The sequence below is a fragment of the Erpetoichthys calabaricus genome, chromosome 10 (assembly GCF_900747795.2).
Source record: "Erpetoichthys calabaricus chromosome 10, fErpCal1.3, whole genome shotgun sequence".
Lineage (NCBI taxonomy): Eukaryota > Metazoa > Chordata > Cladistia > Polypteriformes > Polypteridae > Erpetoichthys > Erpetoichthys calabaricus.
Window position 1 is genome coordinate 166690765 of NC_041403.2, and position 19054 is coordinate 166709818.

General features: G+C 47.7%; 1 protein-coding gene across 1 annotated transcript; it reads left to right on the top strand.

Annotated features, from left to right (window-relative positions):
- The first annotated feature begins 2654 nt into the window (after positions 1 to 2654).
- LOC127529339 (collagen alpha-3(V) chain-like) lies at positions 2655 to 18808 on the top strand. Its single transcript, XM_051932478.1, has 18 exons — positions 2655 to 2765; positions 4002 to 4055; positions 5455 to 5508; positions 5617 to 5670; positions 9536 to 9589; positions 9772 to 9825; positions 10839 to 10892; positions 11133 to 11186; positions 11279 to 11332; positions 12719 to 12772; positions 13759 to 13776; positions 14396 to 14449; positions 14540 to 14587; positions 14687 to 14840; positions 17195 to 17301; positions 17471 to 17539; positions 17744 to 17950; positions 18662 to 18808. The coding sequence occupies exons 1-18, from the start codon at positions 2715 to 2717 to the stop codon at positions 18806 to 18808; spliced, it is 1341 nt and encodes a 446-aa protein (XP_051788438.1). The 5' UTR covers positions 2655 to 2714.
- Positions 18809 to 19054: the final 246 nt, after the last annotated feature.

The window sequence follows — 19054 nt, forward strand, 5'->3', positions numbered from 1 at the left end:
ACCCACCAGACCCCCTCTTACTGGTCAAAATGGCTGTTAGTGCTCTGCTAATCCAACAGATTTGGTAGTAGGGATTGACCCGTTTTACGGGAATCATGAAGCGGGCCGATCTTAAACTGATAAAAGTACGGCGTTGTCATCGCGCATTCGCTCGTTCGCACTGCCACTTGCGCTAAGCAACCAAGAAGCGGACCTTCAGAGTCCTGCAATTCAGGGACTTCCCTATCTAGCCAATAGAATTGTGTGTTTATGTCACATGATATCCACAGTATTGCTTGACACTTTCTGATTTAATTTAATTTACGTCACATGATCTCCAGCATCATGTGACACTTTCTAATTTAATTTCATTTACGTCACATGATCTCCTACATCACGTGACACTTTCTAATTTAATTTGTGTCACATGATCTCCAGCATTACGTGACACTTCCTGATTTAATTTCATTTACGTCACATGATCTCCAGCATCACGTGACACTTTCTAATTTAATTTAATTTGTGTCACATAATCTCCAGCATCACGTGACACTTTCTAATTAATTTCATTTACGTCACATGATCTCCAGCATCACGTGACACTTTCTAATTTAATTTGTGTCACATGATCTCCAGCATTACGTGACACTTCCTGATTTAATTTCATTTACGTCACATGATCTCCAGCATTACGTGACACTTCCTGATTTAATTTCATTTACGTCACATGATCTCCAGCATCACGTGACACTTTCTAATTTAATTTAATTTGTGTCACATAATCTCCAGCATCACGTGACACTTTCTAATTTAATTTCATTTACGTCACATGATCTCCAGCATCACATGACACTTTCTAATTTAATTTGTGTCACATAATCTCCAGCATCACATGAAACTTTCTAATTTAATTTAATTTACGTCATATGATCTCCAGCATCACGTGACACTTTCTAATTTAATTTGTGTCACATAATCTCCAGCATCACGTGACACTTTCTAATTTAATTTCATTTACGTCACATGATCTCCAGCATCACGTGACACTTTCTAATTTAATTTAATTTACGTCACATGATCTCCAGCATCACGTGACACTTTCTAATTTAATTTGTGTCACATAATCTCCAGCATCACGTGACACTTTCTAATTTAATTTCATTTACGTCACATGATCTCCAGCATCACGTGACACTTTCTAATTTAATTTAATTTACGTCACATGATCTCCAGCATCACGTGACACTTTCTAATTTAATTTGTGTCACATAATCTCCAGCATCACGTGACACTTTCTAATTTAATTTAATTTACGTCACATGATCTCCAGCATCATGTGACACTTTCTAATTTAATTTCATTTACGTCACATGATCTCCAGTGTTACGTGACACTTTCTGATTTCATTTCGTATTCATTTTCTCTTTATTTAATTTTTTGGAGGATTTTAAGTCATGTAGAATCCACGTTGAACGTCAGCTTTCATTTCTTTCCTGTAATTTCCGATTATCTAAACTCATTTTGTAATGTTTCGAACACCGTTTTTGGCGTTTACGGACGCTGCCGCCATTTTGTGAGGTTTTTCTTTTCTCGTCACCTTCAGTATTTGGTAGCACGTCGCGTCACTAGCACAACAGGACGTCACCACGATGTCTTCTCTCTCTCTCCGAGATTGCGGATTCCAACAAAAAAAAAAACGGAACTCCTTGTGATTTGATCTCTGGGTACGTCGTCCTGTTATTGGGTTTCATTGTTCTTCTTGCTTCACTGCACAAAGGGGCATAAATGTGTTATGTTTATATTGTAAGATGACGCTATATAGCACCCAACCCGACACAGATTGGACACAGGAGGCACGTGTAAAATAAAGGAAATACTTTCTATTTTCTTCGCCTGTGGGCTACACCATCCTCGTACCCACAGACACAACACAGTCCCAAGCACTCTTCTTCTTCTTCTTCTTTCTCACTGGCACCACCACTCCTCCACTCGACTCTGCTCGCTGGCGCCTTTTATCTGCTCCAGGTGTTTGATCACCGAGTTCCAGCTGTGTTGAATATGCTGCCCATACGAGCTCAGGAGTCCCAAACACAGCACCCCCTGGCAGTGCCTGCGGGACCCAACAGGGCTGCACCCAATTCCCAGGGAGCCCTGCGGGAAACCGAGGCACTGCTCCTCCCCAGGGGGGGCGGCGAACTAGCGTCCCGGGGAGGTATTGCAGTGTCCAGGGCTGCTCCCCCTGAATATAGTGGGCAGGGGCGTCCCGGGTGGGCATGGACGCCGGGCCGCCTGCCACAATATATTCAAACAAATTTTACAAAATAATAAAGCCAGTTTATTCCAAGTTGTGTACATTCAGTCTTGCTGTGTGATTACTGTACTGTACTGTACTCGTGCGATGAAGGACAGAATCGTTCACCAGTAATCTTCAAAGAATCACAAGTGATGGAGAATCATGGAAACGGCGGTACACACGCCTGTGCGCCTTCAGGCTCGAAAAACAAAAAACCGCGACTACCATAGCACTTGTATTACGCGCTGCTGAATCGATTTGCTACGTAAGCATGAAGCAATTTGAAGGATTCGCCGAACAGAGTCGTTCAAACACAACATGAATTCTATTTTTTTTTTTCTTGTTGAATGGGATTTCGTGTTTTCAGCTCGTCGTTCTGGGGGTAAACATAACGCCAAGGGGGTCGGCGCCCACCTAAAACTGACAGTTTCATTTGCAGGGAATGTCTGGGCCTCTCGGAAGAAAAGGACCAAAGGGAGCGGCCGGTGAACAGGTAAGTCCAGAGGGCACACGAGGCTCGCCATGTTTTAAACACGTTCGTCTGGAGTTCTTTCAAATCTGAAGGCCTTGAAAATCCACCTGACCCCTCAGGCCTGGCTTGATTTGAGGAGCCAAGAAGCTGGGGCATCTCTCATTGCATCTCTGCAGGCCCCAGACCACCAGTTAAAGCTGTTTTCATAACTCTTGCCATTCCATCAATCAATGCCAACCTGCTTACTTCATACCACCAAGAATGAGCTCATGTCTGGTGACCCTTAGTTGGCACACACTTATCAGTTTTATTGCTTACAGAGGTCATTCATTGTCTTATCACTAACTTCCGGACCCTTAAAACTCCACAATATTGCGTACCTATAAAGATACAGCTTAAAGAAAATAACTAGTATGAGACTATTTAATATTCACGAAACCCACTTCATTACTTATTGTTAAACAACACAAGATGCAGAATGCACACCCTGAGTACACACACACATCCACATAAATCCAATCCAATCTGAGCACACGGCCCACCACAGCCCCCTTATATCTGATGGAGTCATCAGTGATGAAGGCCTGGGGGCTCCCGCAGATGAAATGACAAAAATAATAAACACGTGACGAGACGCAATTTAAACTGGAGAAAGATGGCGGTGGTGAAGTCCAGCAGGTAGAAGGGGGCGGGACCAGGAGCCCCGGGAACCAGAAGTGATGTCATGGTGGGGGGCGGAGCTGGTATCTGGAAGGTTTGCTGCTTCAAATCCCATTACTGCCAGAAGGGATCCCACTCTGTTGGGCCCTTAGCCTGAAAATTGCTCAAGGGGCTGCTGCACAATGGCGGACCCTGCGCTTTCATCCCCTTAAAAGGTCATGTTGAAAAGGCGAGTCCCCCTCGGGGATTAATAAAGCTTATCGAATCAAAAATGTGCCGGTGAGATGTTGGTTTCCAGATCTGTAGACCATGCCACACTTTGGCTTGGGGTGGAATTACAAGCTGATGCGCACCCTGAAGTCGTCTCCCAGGCACGCATGTGTGACACCATTTAGATTCTGGAGTGATCTCATTCAGGTCGGCGTCCACACGTGACACGTGCCTTACACGAGGACCTCGAAAGAGAACATGCCGAACATGCGTGGCCTGCAGAGACCACACTACCACAATTCTGGAAAAATGTCTCATCATGGAAGTGTTTTGGCTTAAGTACAGTTACGTATGGCTGCTGACTCCTCTTTTATTTGGTGGTCTTAGGGATCAGCAGGAAAAGTCGGGAGACGTGGACAACCTGGAAAACCGGGACCCAGGGTAAGCAGGGCTGTTGTGGTTCATCCCTTCTCTGTCCGCTCCTTCCCATCTCTTGGACAACAGGAATCAGAGCGTGCTGGCTGCTTCTTGTCTTGGGGAATTCTTGCACGCCGTTCTTCAGGCTTTCTAACAGTTGGTGCTTTTCTTCTCTGTGTGCCGGTAACGGTCGCTGCAGGACATAGAAGCGGACGCCATTTTAAATTTCAGGGCTAACCCTCGCAGCCAGTGATACGGTCATTAGGAGCCTTTAGGTGTTCATCCGCACTTTAGAGATTTTGCACAGCTGAGAAGCATCGTGGGAAATGGGTGGTTGAGGCCTGCAAAAGATTGGTGGAGGGAATGGAAATGACTTGGGGGGTCTCATTTATAAAACATTTCATGGATAGAAAAATGAAATAAAAAACTAATTTATAGGCACATTTGTACACAATTTATAAATCCTTCAGCATGTGCAGAGGTTTTGTGACAACAGGTGGCCGATATGAACTGACGAAAAAACAACAAAAAAGCCCTTCAGTGGAAATACGCGGCATTGGCCCTCCTGAAAGGGAATTAAAACACAGCCTTGTGCACCGTAGTCGTCACTTTTCTGGTGTCACATGTTTGTCACGTTAACGCAGACTCAAAGCGATATGAATATCCATGCGAGTCATCGTTGAGCTGGTTTGGTTGCACTTCCCTACTTGACCACAGGGTGTCGTAGTTTCCCCACATTCTCTTTTCTGTACGGAAGCGTCAGAATTGCCATAAATATTTGTGCGTTCTCCCGTGAAGTTTTCTTTTGTAAATCTCCATTTCCACCTGGAAGGTTGCCCGCAATCTGCATATAAAAGATTTAAAAATCTGAACCCCCCCCAAGGAGAGGAAACATTAAATGAGAGAGAACGTAGATTACTAGATTACTAAAAATCATAGTCAGAAATCGGGAAGTCGAAGGAGCGCAGCTACACTCGCCCATGACGCTTGTTTTTAGATTATCTTGGATGTGGGCGAATCGAACGCCAGGATCTTTTTAGCGCCACAGCATGTGATGCCACCCAAGAACTCTGGCAGTGCTGTCTGGGGGTGAACGCCTTAATCTGACTTTGGATGGGGACTCCTCCACACTTCCACCGACCTGCAGATCTTCTCTCATTCACATCAGAGGCCGCTCGGGTGAGCAGAGCGGGTGGTCTCCACCAACTTCTGGGCCGCACTCCCCCTCTGCTTAATCCATTTGAGAGTTTCCAAGCCTATCCTGGTGGTATCTGCAGTAGGATCCTAGAAGGAACATCAAGTCTGTCACGGGTGTTTGGTACCGTGTTATGTTTAAGAGGAGATGTGATTGTTCTGTTTCTGTGAATTTGTGCTGCTGTATATTGAAGCTCACCCTCGCGTTGTCTTCATTCTTCTCCTTCAGGGACTACCAGGCTTAGATGGTCTGCTGGGTGTTGAGGGAAATGAAGGCGACCCAGTGAGTTGGATTCTTCTGGATTTGCTCCTCCCAGTCTTCCCTGTTTGCTCATTGGCTCCTCTAAATTAAGACAGTGCTGGAAAAGTAACTCGCTCCTCTAATTTGCAGGGCGACATCGGCCGTGCCGGAAAGCCCGGGCGTCCAGGAGCAAGAGGCAAGAAGGTGAGTGAAACTGGGATCATTAAAACTAAAATGGAGGAACTGGGGGGGCTCCACACTAGGGCCTGTAAAAGATAAAGAACTGCTTTATGTAGTATTAGCCGAAAGCCATGAATCTAGTTATGAATCATGGAATTCTGACGCTACAGCAAGAAGGATCACCGCCCAGGATGGTTCAGTGATGTTGGTCTCCAATAATGTTGTTTAAAGATTAGAAAAGAAACTTCACAAGAACTTCGATACAACACTCAAACTAAAGGGAGCAGTGAAGACGAATTTAAGATTGGGCTCAAATGGCGTAGTAGGCAGGATATCCGATTCATCTTCTTTTTTTTTTTTCTTTGATAGCTTTTCCTAGGCTGTTCAAAATCATTGAGACCCTTTTTTAGGGTGGGATTTTAAAGGTCCCGAAACTTCATTGTCACCTTTGGTTTTGTGCCCGATGTGTGTTTTTCACGATGCCAGAAATGAATTTCTCTTGTGCGCCGCCATTTTGTTCTCCTATGGGCGCCATCGCTTTGTGGACTGTTCGCTGTGTCGTTCCTATGCGATGCGTCACCTCGTCCGGTCGTAGCGGTGAAGGTCAGCGTCTTACCCTTCCCGTTGGTCCACAAGTGGATTCTCATAAAGGCCGCTGCTTATGTTTATTTTTGCATGTCATTCTCCCGTTTTTCGAAATTCTTGCTTTGCGCTCCGGCTATAATTATCGTTTTTGTTTTTTGGACGTTCAGCTGGTTTTCATTGGATCTTTCTGGTTTCGCCCCCTTGCTTGTTCTTTTGACTTCTCTTCATTCCGTCACCACTTTAAAGCTGCTGCCACCTTGTGACCCGTTTGAAAAAGACGGGCCAGATAGCCCACCCCACCCAAAGGAAGTTTGAATGGCTTGTTCATGTAGAATGTGCTTCAATATCCAGATGTCCTGGAGTTGTGGGCTGCTATCTTCATCCACGACTGCTCTTTGAATTCACGCCCATTGAGATGCCAGTGGCCTAAATGTGAGTGAAGAAACCAGTGTGGCAGGACGAGAGACTGCCAGAATCAAAAATTTAAGGCGTCCTGTTTCACGTGAGAGAGAAATAAACAAAAGTAATGCCTGTCTTGGCATGGATACCCTTTATCTCGGGCCAAAATCATCTTCACGAGTGAAAGGTCATCTCATCAGAGGAGTTCCGCCTAGCGGTTTGTCTTGCAGTCAAATGACGCCTCATTCCCGTAGTCCGGGATTCTTACGGACAGGGAAACTGGAAGGGGCGGAGTCAGGTGCCCTGACTGGACGCGTTCTCGGTGCTGCGGAGAGAGAAGGAGAAGATGATGCTGGTGATGGCGCCCATACCTCATACATACCTTGGCAGAGCCCATAAGGAGATCCTCAGACCTTCAGTTCTCCTTAGGAAGCGGAGAGGAGGCACCCTGGAACAACGGCCTACCGGCGGGAGGTCCTAACCTCTCCGTCCCCACAAACACTTTCACGAGTCTGCGGCGAATGGAACAAATTTCTCTAAGAACTGCATGGACTTGGAGTTTGCTGCTCGCTGTCCTTAGATGACTGGCTTGCTGTGTCTTTGGACCATTTGGTTCTTCATGGGCTTCCTCCCGGGTGTCTAACTCTGAAATCTGTCATTGCAGCAATGGCCTTCCAGCTCATACCGTTATCATCGCCAGCGATGGACTTCCTGCTGTTGGCACGTCTTCTTATGGAAGGAGGTTTGAATTCTGTGTGGCCAAACGTTTGTAGTCACCTGACCATCACTCCGAGATGAGCTTGTTGGACGTTCCATTCCAAAAGCATGAGCATCACAATGGAGTCGGCTCTCCTCCATAACAACCTCTACTCTTTGGTCCACAAGACGTTGAAGGGCGTCTGGAGGAATTTGTGCCCGTTCAGGCAAAAAAAGACTGGCACTGACGCTGAACGAGAAGACCTCCCGTTCATCCCAAAGGTGTTCAGTAAGGTTGAGATTAGGGGGTCTGTGCAGGCCACTCAAGCTCCTCCGTGTCTTTATGGACCACAGTCGTGGTGGAAGAGTAAAATGTCAACCCCAAACTGAAGCCTACAGTTGGAACCGAGGGGCCTCACCCAAACTCTGCCATTATTTAACAGTATGCAGTCCAGAAGGAGGCGTTCTGCTGGCATCCCCTAAACCCAGATTTGCCCACCAGTACCCAACAGTGAAGTATAGTTTTTATCAGTCCTGAGAGGACACTTCTGGAAGACCCCCCTGCCCACACTCCACTTTATGTCATGGGTGGCTCTACCTGATACCACACCTTGGGGCCTTTTCATGAGTCGCAGTCCTTCCTGCGTGGCAAAATCATCAAAAGGGGGGCCTCCCCAGCTCAATTAACGGATCTGGTGCCCACTCGCCGAAGTCAGTAGGGGGGACCCCTCCCTGCTTGATGAACAAATTAGGTGTCCACACATTAAAATCAGCAAAGTGGGGGACCCCCCCACCACCCCTGCTTGATGAATGGATCAGGTGTCTGCGCGCCAAAGTCAGCAAGTGGGCACCTCCTTCCTGCTCGATGAAACGATTGGGTATTGTGCCTGTGAGGGGGAACCCTCTGCCCTGCTCGATTTACACATCAGGTGTCCAAAATTATCGAGGGAGAACTGGACGGACCTCGGACCCCACAAGCCCCTCTTCACCCCTAGAGTCGAGTCTCGGCGCACGCTAAACAGCAGGGGGTCCACACTTGGCTCACTGTTTGAAAGTATGGTCAGTTCTCTGCTGCTAAGGAGCTCTGCTCTATTCATGAAGTCCCCCAGGGGCCTTTATGGGGGTCTTAATCTGGCTTTGGGTCCACCACCTGGTGACTGAGCTGCTGTTGCCCCTCGATATTCCCACTACACAATAACAGCTCTTCCTGTTGGCCGGAACAGATCTACCAGAGCAGAAATGCCATATCACAAGTTGTGGCAAAGGTGTCATCCTCTGGCAGTGCCATGTTTAAAGTCGTGACTTCACATGGCACCTGTTCACCATGAAACATCTGAAGGGGTGCCCACGTACATTTGGCCGTATCGTGTACTTCGATTCTGGTACCTTCTCGCCCCTCCCTGGCTGTGCCCCTGATGGACCATTTGAGGAGCGGGTACCACGGGAACATCAGCAGTACCCCTTTGTTATGTTTCAGCCCGGCTGACTTTTATGTCTTTGCTGTTCATTTCTGATTTGTTTACATTTGTTAATATTGTTGTTTGCGTTTACGTTTTTTATTTGCATCATTTTCTATTCTTCTGATCAGTTAGTTTCTATGTGTCCGAGTATCTTCTGTTAGGCCCCTTGTGTTTTGTGGGTGGCTTGCAAAGAGGCGGGGCCACCTGTCCGTCACCCCCCAGGGGCCGCCCATGACCTTACAAAGGCTGATTGAGAGCCCGCAGTCCCCTGCGGTTCATTGATTGCGCAGGTGTCGGTGACTGGTGAGTCTTTACTTCTTTTTGATATCGCTGCTCTCTTTTTCTTTATTTGTTTGCCTCCATACTGTTTAGTTTTTGAAGACAGTTCCTTTTGTGCTCTTTGGAGCTTCTTGTGTAACAAAGCATTTTGAAACATAAACTCTTTTTATTTATAAAGACTTCACGTTTGCTCATGACTAGCTGGGGTTTGGTGTTTTTTCCCCCCTCTAGTGGCCATTTTGAGTAATGCTTTGAGGCTTTTCATGGTTAGGAACCCCAAATTCATGATTTGAATAGAGAACTGCACGGTCTGCAGATTGAATTTACTCAGAGGGGCTGAAGTTGCAGCCTCTGCCGATGTCCAAAGATGGAATACGAGACGCACACAACTGACGAAAGACAACTTCACCAAAGTTACATAAGCGTGTTGACTATGACAGTGACGGCTTATTCAGTGATTTCCTCAACAGGGTGACCCCGGACCCCGAGGCCTGCAGGGACCTCAAGGACAAAAAGGCCCAAAGGTTTGTCTCTCCCAACTTTACTAATTTCAAATGGAGATGCCAAGTTGGACCTTCCCACCCCCCCTTATCCATCCAGGATGCTCTCCTCTTAACATGCGGGATTTGGCTTTGCACAAGTATGCCACCTACTGGCCACTTTTGTTTTATAGTTGAACTTTAATTCAATATTTTTACCAATGCAGGGACATCCAGGTCTAAAGGGCTCCATGGGACCAGCAGGGCCGGTGGGCCCCCCGGTAAGTGTGTACATTTCAATTGTCCTCATCTTCATCCTCCTCCTCCTCCTCATCATTTAGCCTTGTTATCCAAGGTGATCCCATAACTGCCAGTGGCTTTATGGGCGGGGCTGGATGGGGCGGGGGTAGGGGAAGCTGATCTATGGTGTCCACTCTCCTCTCCACAAAACTAACCTCCACTGGGGAACCCCCCCCCCCTTAGGCTCATGCAAAATTCCATACTGAGTTCTATAACTCGCATGAAACCCCCTTCTCCACCCACCCCCCCATTTATCTAGTGGGGTCATCCCCAGACTGAATTGTGACCATCTAACGTCCTTGTAGGACCAGCAGCACTATCAGACGAGGGGGGACATCACTAGCTTTACCACTTATGAGGGGCTTAGCCACGCCTCTTTTATAAGTTTTGGAGTTTTAGGCAGTTGCAGAGTGATGGTCGTGGTGGGGCGGGGGGGGTTCCCCTTGGACGTTTTGTGCAAGGCGTCCATTCTTGTCAGATTGGTCAACAGGAGGATTAGGGAGCTGGACACTGGGTGCGGGGGTGGGTTAGTCCTCTTGAAGATCAGGGGTCTTATGATGAAGAGCTAAAAACCCTGGAAGTCATCCCACCCAACAACGCCACTGGGCCGAGCTCCTAAGAATTGCCAAAGCTGGCCCACGAGATGATTCTAGGCCACTGGAGGAGTTTCCATCTTCCTCTCCACATGTTCTTGAAGTGCCAGTCTCGCGTCACATGGGCGTGAAGACTCTGGGACGGTGGGCAGGATGTGACCCCAAATCCTGTGGATACAGGAGGGCGACTCGCCTCATAACCCAGCATCCTTTGAGAGGTTACACCTCAGGGGGTACCTTCGGTCCCGGGTCCTTACAATCAGCTGGCACCCTTGGCCTGCTCTTTAAAATGAAGTGATTTTTTGTTTCACCCATCCTTGGATAGTTTCTACCTAAATGCAGAGCCCCCTGGCATCCTGAATAATCCTCACCCACTCTTTCTTTCTTTTGTTCTTCTAAAGGGCATTCCAGGCCTCCGAGGAGAGAAGGGTCAACCGGACATCAAAGGAGCACAGGTACATGGTCCTCCTGGCAGTGCCGCCGCCTTCACATAGTCCTTGGCTTTGTTGGGCCACTTGCCTCCTCTTCAGACGCCGTTCCTGTTCAGCTAGACAATGGACAGCAGGTGGCGCTGTCATTAAATGACAGCATTTAATGGCTGGGTGAGGAGCAGGGACAACGTGAAACTGACTGGCTGGTTGGTTCGATTGCTCAACTGCCCACATTTCACCACCTTGTTCTTCTAACTCTTACAGGGCCCACCGGGTGCCAAAGGTCTGAGGGGTCTGCCTGGACCAGCAGGGGTCAAGGTAGGTGGCACGCTAGCAAGAGGAGCCGGTGCAGAAGGGTGCTTTATCTTAAGCCATGACTTGCTCTTGTCTGCTTTTGTTGTCTGATAAAGGGACATCAAGGCCTCCAAGGCCCCAAGGGACGACACGGACCCAAAGGAGTGCAGGTAGGGCAGCGCCAGTGTGGCCGCCTTCCCTCTCGCTTTCTCATTTCCCCGTCCGGTTGGCAGGAGGCAGAAGTGTACTGGGGGTCCTCTGTGGAGACCCACAGACACAGACGTCTCATGTTGGCACACCTTCATCCGCGTCACACACAGCGACACTGAGACCACCATACTGAACTGAAGCAAACGTTATGGCTGAAGTAAGACTCTGCCAGGAGACCTGGAGGAGCAGGAAACGAGCTAAGAAGCAAAGAGTGGGTGGATAGCAGGAGGACCAAAGAGACGAGAACTGGCGCAAAGTCGAAAACGAACGCACAACAACTCCAACCGTATACTCAACTGGCAGGCGCAGGCACACTGGCATAGGCACACTGGCGTAGGATCTGGCTCATTTCGTTTTTTTGTTCTCCTCATTCCTTACACTTTTTCTGACTCCATGGGCTCCACCATTTTGAATGTTTTTTCTGTGTACTGTTGTTAGGGTGGTGGCCACCGAGGAAGAACCTGAGGTTGTGACCTGATATGGTGAACAGGATGCCATGTCAATGCCATGCAGGCCGCAAACAGGGAGTGGTTAGGACATAACTAGAAACGTCCTAAAAGAAAGCAAACAGCACCACGAGGGGGAGGGATGACCGTAAACCCCTGTCTTGTTTTCTCAAAAGAGCAGACAAAGAATCTTTATAAGTTAGGAGTAATGGAACAGCAAAATGCTCAAAAGAGCAAAAAGAAGTTGCTTGAAAGGGAATCTTAAATGAACAAGTGGCAGAAAAATCCGACCAAAAAAAAGGGTGGACCCCCAGGTGAAACCAGAAGATCCCCAAGAAGCACCATCCATATACACCCACCATATACAACTGCTGGATCTCTCCTGTGCTCAGTGCTTTATAGTGAGAGGGAGGAGCCAGTAGCAGTGATGTCAGAGAGGCCCCGCCTCGTGGGGCTCCACCCACAAAGCACACAGAACATCAGAACATTTGAAAGGCCGCACAAACGTAACAGAAAATGCATAAAATTATAAACAACATCGTTTAAAATTGACAATAAATTATAAAATACACAGAAATATAAAACATTAACATACACACACTTGCATGTACTCACACACTTAAGACACACACACAGTCTCAAATATGTGCACATTTGAAAATGCTTACTTAAACACACACACACATTCAATTGTACACACTTGCATGGACTCACACACTCGCACACCCACATGTGCACACACTGGCATATTTGCACACACACAATCACTCAGGTTTTTCAAAGCACAGCTGGCATCATCCCAAGGTGAGTGGTCAACATGAGCCTCAGGGGGGCAACTCAGGCCATTTGAAAGCCCCTTTGTTTCTTTTTTTTATTATTATTTATTTGTTCCTTTGCCAGGGTGACATCGGGCAGTCGAGCCCACAAGGGAGAAGAGGCCAGCCAGGACCCCCAGTAAGTGTCTTGAGTCTGCACTGTTTTAACTGCTCTTTGCCCAACTGCATTGTGATAGCTGGCACCCCACGCTGGCTGCTGTCAGAGTTGTCCCCAGTGCCACGTGACCCTCAGCTGGATATTTGGTTTTGAATGAGGGTCAAATTTCAAATTTGCCATGGGGATGTGTGTGTGACTGGCACCCAGTCTAGGGTTGTTTCTTACCTTGTGCCCAGTGCTTCCAGGATAGGCTGCAGCCCCATATCACCCTGAATTGTTAGCTATTTTGGCTGTCGGGGATGCCACTCCAATGCCAGGCCCCACAAGGCCCGAGTGAGTTCTGGTTTATAAAGCTCATATCTGGATATCTTTAACTTATATAGTGCCTGTCACTTCTATCTATCATATAGTGCCTTTCACTTCTATCTATCTATCTATCTATCATATAGTGCCTTTCACTTCTATCTATCATATAGTGCCTTTCACTTCTATCTATCCATCTATTATATAGTGCCTTTCACTTCTATCTATCATATAGTGCCTTTCACTTCTATCTATTATATAGTGCCTTTCACATCTATCTATCTATCATATAGTGCCTTTCACTTCTATCTATCTATTATATAGTGCCTTTTACGTCTATCTATCATATAGTGCCTTTCACTTCTATCTATCTATCATATAGTGCCTTTCACTTCTTTCTATCTATCTATTATATAGTGCCTTTCACTTCTATTATATAGTGCCTTTCACGTCTATCTATCTATTATATAGTGCCTTTCACTTCTATCTATCTATCTATCTATCTATTATATAGTGCCTTTCACATCTATCTATCTATCATATAGTGCCTTTCACGTCTATCTATCTATCATATAGTGCCTTTCACTTCTATCTATCTATTATATAGTGCCTTTCACTTCTATCTATCTATCTATCTATCTATCATATAGTGCCCTTCATCTCTCTGTCTCTCCATTAATTTCTTTTTTTTTTTTCCTTTCCAGGGTCTGTTTGGCACAAAGGTAAGTAAGCGGGTATCTGATTTCGGCTCATGGTGGAAGCTGGTGCTATCTTTAAGCTGCACTCCAGGGGGCGCTGTGTGTCCAATGACCTAAGCCCCGTCGCCCGCTTTTCTTTTCAGACACATCTGGCTGATGTGGTTGGCACAGTGGCTCTGACCTGGAGATTGTGGTTCTGCTCTGCCAGTTCATTTCATCAGGGGCACCAATGTGGTGTCATGCCAGGTCCTTCCTTGTACCTCCGTTTATGCCACCCAGGAGTGTGTAAAGTCAAAGGGAGAAAGGACTGGCCTTGCTTTCACTCCATGATGATTCCATGCATTTGGCATAGTGGGCCTTTGATGACTGGCACACACACCCTCCCCGTGTTCCCAGTTAAAGTGACTGGATGATCCCAGTTCCTGCTGCAGGACCACCTGGCCCCATCTTGCTCGCCACCATGTCTTGCTGTATGAGCTACTGTAGCTGAGCCAGCCTAACACCCTGGTTAGCTTTTAATCCTCAAACAGATGCCACATGCTGCCCCCGGTGGCTTGGTCGAGGTGGCATGGGGGGTACTTGTCTGCGCTCACTTCTCCTACAATGATTTGTTCTACAGCTGTGATTGTCTTCAATCCTCCAGGGAGCAAAGGGGCTTCAGGGCAAGCAAGGAAACAAGGGATGCAGTGGTGCCCAAGTGAGTTACCAAAGGCTTGTAATGCCCACGTGCCAGCCTAATGCATTCTGTTGCTGTTTACGGTTCAGCTTTTTTTATTCCACTATGTAGGGCCCACCAGGACCTCCTGGACCCTCAGGACCAAAACCACCAATAGAGGTACAGATGAAGCAGCTTGGGGGCTCACATACTGACATCTCTCACACAAGCCATGCCAACATGTGCCCACCCCATCACAAACTGTGACGTTTCTTGTAGAAGTTGTCCGCCCAGGCCACGCGGAGAAGTCGTCTGCAAATGGACCACCCGCCTCCTGACATCGGGGACGCTTGTGACTGGACAAAGGGGACGGAGGAACACCCCGCCACCACCTGCAAGGAGCTGAGGCTGTGCTGGCCGCACCTTCCAGATGGTGAGTGGAGCCACTGGGCAGGGAGGGCAGTAACGGTGGGCTTCTGGGGGGCAAGATAAAAACTTCAGAGGTGTTGGCGAGTCTGGTCTCATGAGACGTCTGACTAACCGGACCCTGTCTGATGAGCTTCTGCCTGTGTTTCGGTGGGTTTGTCCTACCAGATGTATACTGTTGGCCCACCTGCCAGTTGTCACTTGTTCTTGTAGTACTTTGGGTGGCAGCCCCATGCCACCTTCGATGGCCTCCTGACTTTTACTTATCCCAGCGTGTCTGACTAAGTCACCGCCTCCAGGGCCGGAGGTCTTGACGTCTGTCTTATGAGACGCCAGCACACAGCAGTCTGCCAGGACCTCCAATGCCTCGTCTAACAGAACATCATTCCGTAACGAGATGTTCCTTCTAGACTTTGTTTCATTTGGGTCTCAGGCCCATCAACCTGACCTCCTGACCTGATGACCGCCATGACTTTGTCCTTCAGCTCGTCTTTACACCGATATGCTGTCTTGCTTGACATTTGATTGCCATCTTAAACCATTTCACCATCTGATGTTTTATAAGACTTTCTACCTGTCAAGGGCCTTGTCTTACAGGACATCCTTGTGTCCTTGTCTGCCGGACATGTGTGTGCCAGCTTGACTTCTACATAGCGGGATCCCGTCTGACAGGACATCTGCCAGTCATGTCTTGGTTTTTCTTTTAGGGCATTGTCCATTCATGTGCCATCATATGACATCTGTGGGCCATGATTTTGTCTTATGGGACTTGTCCCTGATGTTGTCTTACTGTACTGGCCCTTTTGTATGCCATCACCCCCCATTGTAGGACCTCCTCAACGAGGAGGACCTCAGAATTCCATTATTAGGTATCATAGGATATCTGTGGTCCTGTATGTCCTCTCCCTGCCTTGGAGAACTTCAGCATGCCATCAGTTTGTCTTATAGAACATCTCGCAAAATCCTTAGGCTATAAACTCATCTTGTAGGACATCTGTATTATTGCAGCACCTCATACTCTAGAATGGCTTCTAGTCGTGATCTTGGCTTACAGGACTTCAACTTTCCATTATCTGTGGACTAGGACTTGGTCTTACACAACTTTGATGGCCTCTCCTAGCGTTGGCCTCGACTTGGAGAAGTTTAGCATACCATGAGGTCATCTTATAAGACATGTGGGCCATGATGTTGTCTCATAGGACGTCTTTTTCTGCCTTACAGGAATTATTGTTCTAGGACTGTTAAGTCTCTTATGAACTCCACCATGGGGACTTCATTCAGCACGCCATTAGATTGTCTCACAGGTCCTGTTAGCACATCCATGGGCCAAATATGATCCTGTAGGACTTGTATTACTTTCCCCTGTAGGACATCTCCCTCTTTTGAGCCAAACCTTAACAGATTTTGAGATTACTGAACTGTATAAAACTTGTGGACCATCATCTTGTCTTATTGGACTTCTTTTTGTCCCTTCTTCACCTTTTGAAGGGCTGTAACGCTCTCCCTTGAATGTGTCCTGGCAGAGGGGGCCTTCGCATGCTGCTGTTAGATTGTCTTATAAGACCTGTAGGCTATGATGTTGTTTTAATGGACTTCATTTTATCACTCTAACTCTCGACCTTGGGGAGTTTGGTGTCAATTTAGATAGTCTTATATTGCAGGTGGACCGTGATTTTGTCTCATTGAATGTCTTTTGTCACTATCTTACCCTATGAGATTTCAAATTATGGCATCCCATCATGTTGTAGGACTGCGATTGGGACTTAAGAATATAATGAGATTGTCTCATAGGACATCTTCGGGTCAAGTGTTATCTTGCTCACATCTGGACTGAACAGACTTCAGCATAGCATGAGATTGTCTTACTCTATAAAACATGTAGGCCATGATATTTGTCTTATTGGACTTCTTTTTGTCTTGTTTTGCTGTCCCCTTGAGTTCTAGGACTGTAACGTCCTCTTGAACTCCACCTTGGGGACTTCAGCATGATGTTTGATTGTCTTGTGAGGAGTGTGTGGGCCGGGATATTGTCTCATAGGACTTTTTTGTCACTATTCTGTCTTATGATTTTATTTATGGCATTGCCTTATCTTCTAGGACTACAATAGGGACTTCTGGTTGTCTCATAGGACATCTTAGGACATCCTTGGGCCAGGTGTTATCTTGTAGGACTTCTTTATCACATCACCTCACACTGTAGGACATGTTCCTCTTTTGATACAGCGAGTTCACCATCCGGTTGCTTAATCTTATAGGATTGGGGGGGGGGGGGGGGGCGCTCTGGCATTGTCTCATAGGACTTCTGCCTACCTGTCACCTGTCTTATATGAAATCTCAGGTTTGCGTCTTTCTCTTTCTCAGGTTATTATCATGTGGACCCAAACCAAGGCAGCCCACTGGACGCGCTGCTTGTTTTCTGCAATCTGACAGCAGGGGGCGCCACTTGCATTTCGCCAGTTAAGTCTCAGGTCGGTCAGATTTCTAGTCTGTTGTGTGTGATGTGGCCGTCTGTGCCCACCTTGCTGTCGCGTTTCACACTGGTGCCAGTGTAGTGCTGGCCATTTGGGGGGTGGAGGTTACACCCATGCGGCCCCCTACTCCTGCCGATGAGCTGTTCTCTTGTGTTTGCCCCCTTAGATGGAGCTCAGACACCCAGTGAACAATGGAACTGTGCTGTGGTTCAGCAGACTGGCCAGTGAGCTGCAGGTAATGGTGACCAGTCTGATTAGGGGGGATTGTCATGTGAGTCGGGGGGGGCCTGCTGCCACATTAAAACTCACCAGTGGCTTTATCATTGGCATTAGAGATTGTCCCCCTGGTGGGGTTGATGGCCCACCCTCAAATAGCCCCCCATCTTATACTGTGAATACATTGACTGGGGTCCCGTGATAACCTGCTGTTCCTCTTCAGTTCCACTACTCCGGCCTGACGGTGGTACAGCTGCGTTTCCTGCGTCTACACAGTCGCCAGGCGGCACAGAAATTGGCCGTTTCCTGCCTGCCCGGTGTGCCAGGGGATACGAGGCCCTGCACCCATGCTGCCCACGTGCTGGGAGACAACGGGCAAGTCCTTGGACTTGGAGACACCTTGCATAGGATTATGCCAGCTGGTGGCCAGGTGAGCCATGGTGGGTTTTATCAAGGGGTGGGGATGGCAACTGTGAGCAGAAACTGGTGCCACACAACAATGCCCCCATGCCACACTCACAAAAGCCCTGAACGATCTGGAAGTTGAAGTTGCCAACCTTCCACCAGCCTTAGTGGATGGAGAGATTTGGGCAGCATGTGGCACTCAGAGAGTGAGCAAACAAATGCAAGTGCCAGGTGCGACTGGCAGGCTGGCAGGACTTAAACTGGAGAAATTCAGGTGGAAAGACGAGCCTGCATCTTCTGCACTTCTGCAGATGCCCACTGGGTGTCACCCTTGTCCCTTCTATGACTGAATGCCCACGTTGGCAGTTGTGAGGTGCCAGCTGAACAGAAGCACATACTTAAAGTAAAGGGCAGCACTGGGACCACAAGGACAATATGGTGTCCCTAGAACTGCCTTTTGATGCCCGTTGTATTGCTCTGTTGGCACTGGCACCCACTCTTCTGCCCACTGTACTTAATGGAAGGTTATCTATTTTCTGTGAGATCTAATGTCAGTCTGCTGCCCACCCGGGTGCCACTTAAGTAATATTGTTATATATTTTAAAGGATGCCCAGTACCCTTTCTTGACTCGCATCACTCTAATTGTTAATGCCACTTCCTCCATCAATCCTCTCCACCCACCTGCTGTGCCCACTGTCTGCCTTTTGCCCACTGACTTTTTTGTTCTCCTTACAGACTGATGGACCCCGAACCTACGAGTGCCTCCTAGAAGTCAGTGGCTCCTCTGTGGACCTGTTACCAGTCAGGGACCTGGCACTATTTGGGCACACTGAGGAAAGTCTGGGTTTTGGCTTTGCCTTGGGTCCTGTATGCTTCATGTAGTGATGACCTGCTGCCGGTCTTCACTCTCTGGATGGCATCGCTGGGTGGAGCTGAAATGAAGAACCATCAGATAGTTGGGATTTAGCTGAGTGCCTGTCGTGGAGGACATTTGGAAAGATGCCACTGAAAAGAGTGCCACTCTGCTACCAGCATTGGCAGGGGGTCCCACCTGTAACTCCATGGCAGAGCTCGGTACCCGGTCCTACCTACTTGGCTTTCTCCTTCTACACTTTTTTTTTTTTTTTT

Excerpts from the sequence above, each read along its gene's own strand:
- LOC127529339 (XM_051932478.1), top strand. The coding sequence starts at position 2,715 with ATGTCTGGGCCTCTCGGAAGAAAAGGACCAAAGGGAGCGGCCGGTGAA. Across the intron at positions 5,509-5,616 it reads AGGGAAATGAAGGCGACCCA|GGCGACATCGGCCGTGCCGG; the intron begins GTGAGTTGGATT and ends TCTAATTTGCAG. Across the intron at positions 17,540-17,743 it reads GACTGGCCAGTGAGCTGCAG|TTCCACTACTCCGGCCTGAC; the intron begins GTAATGGTGACC and ends GTTCCTCTTCAG.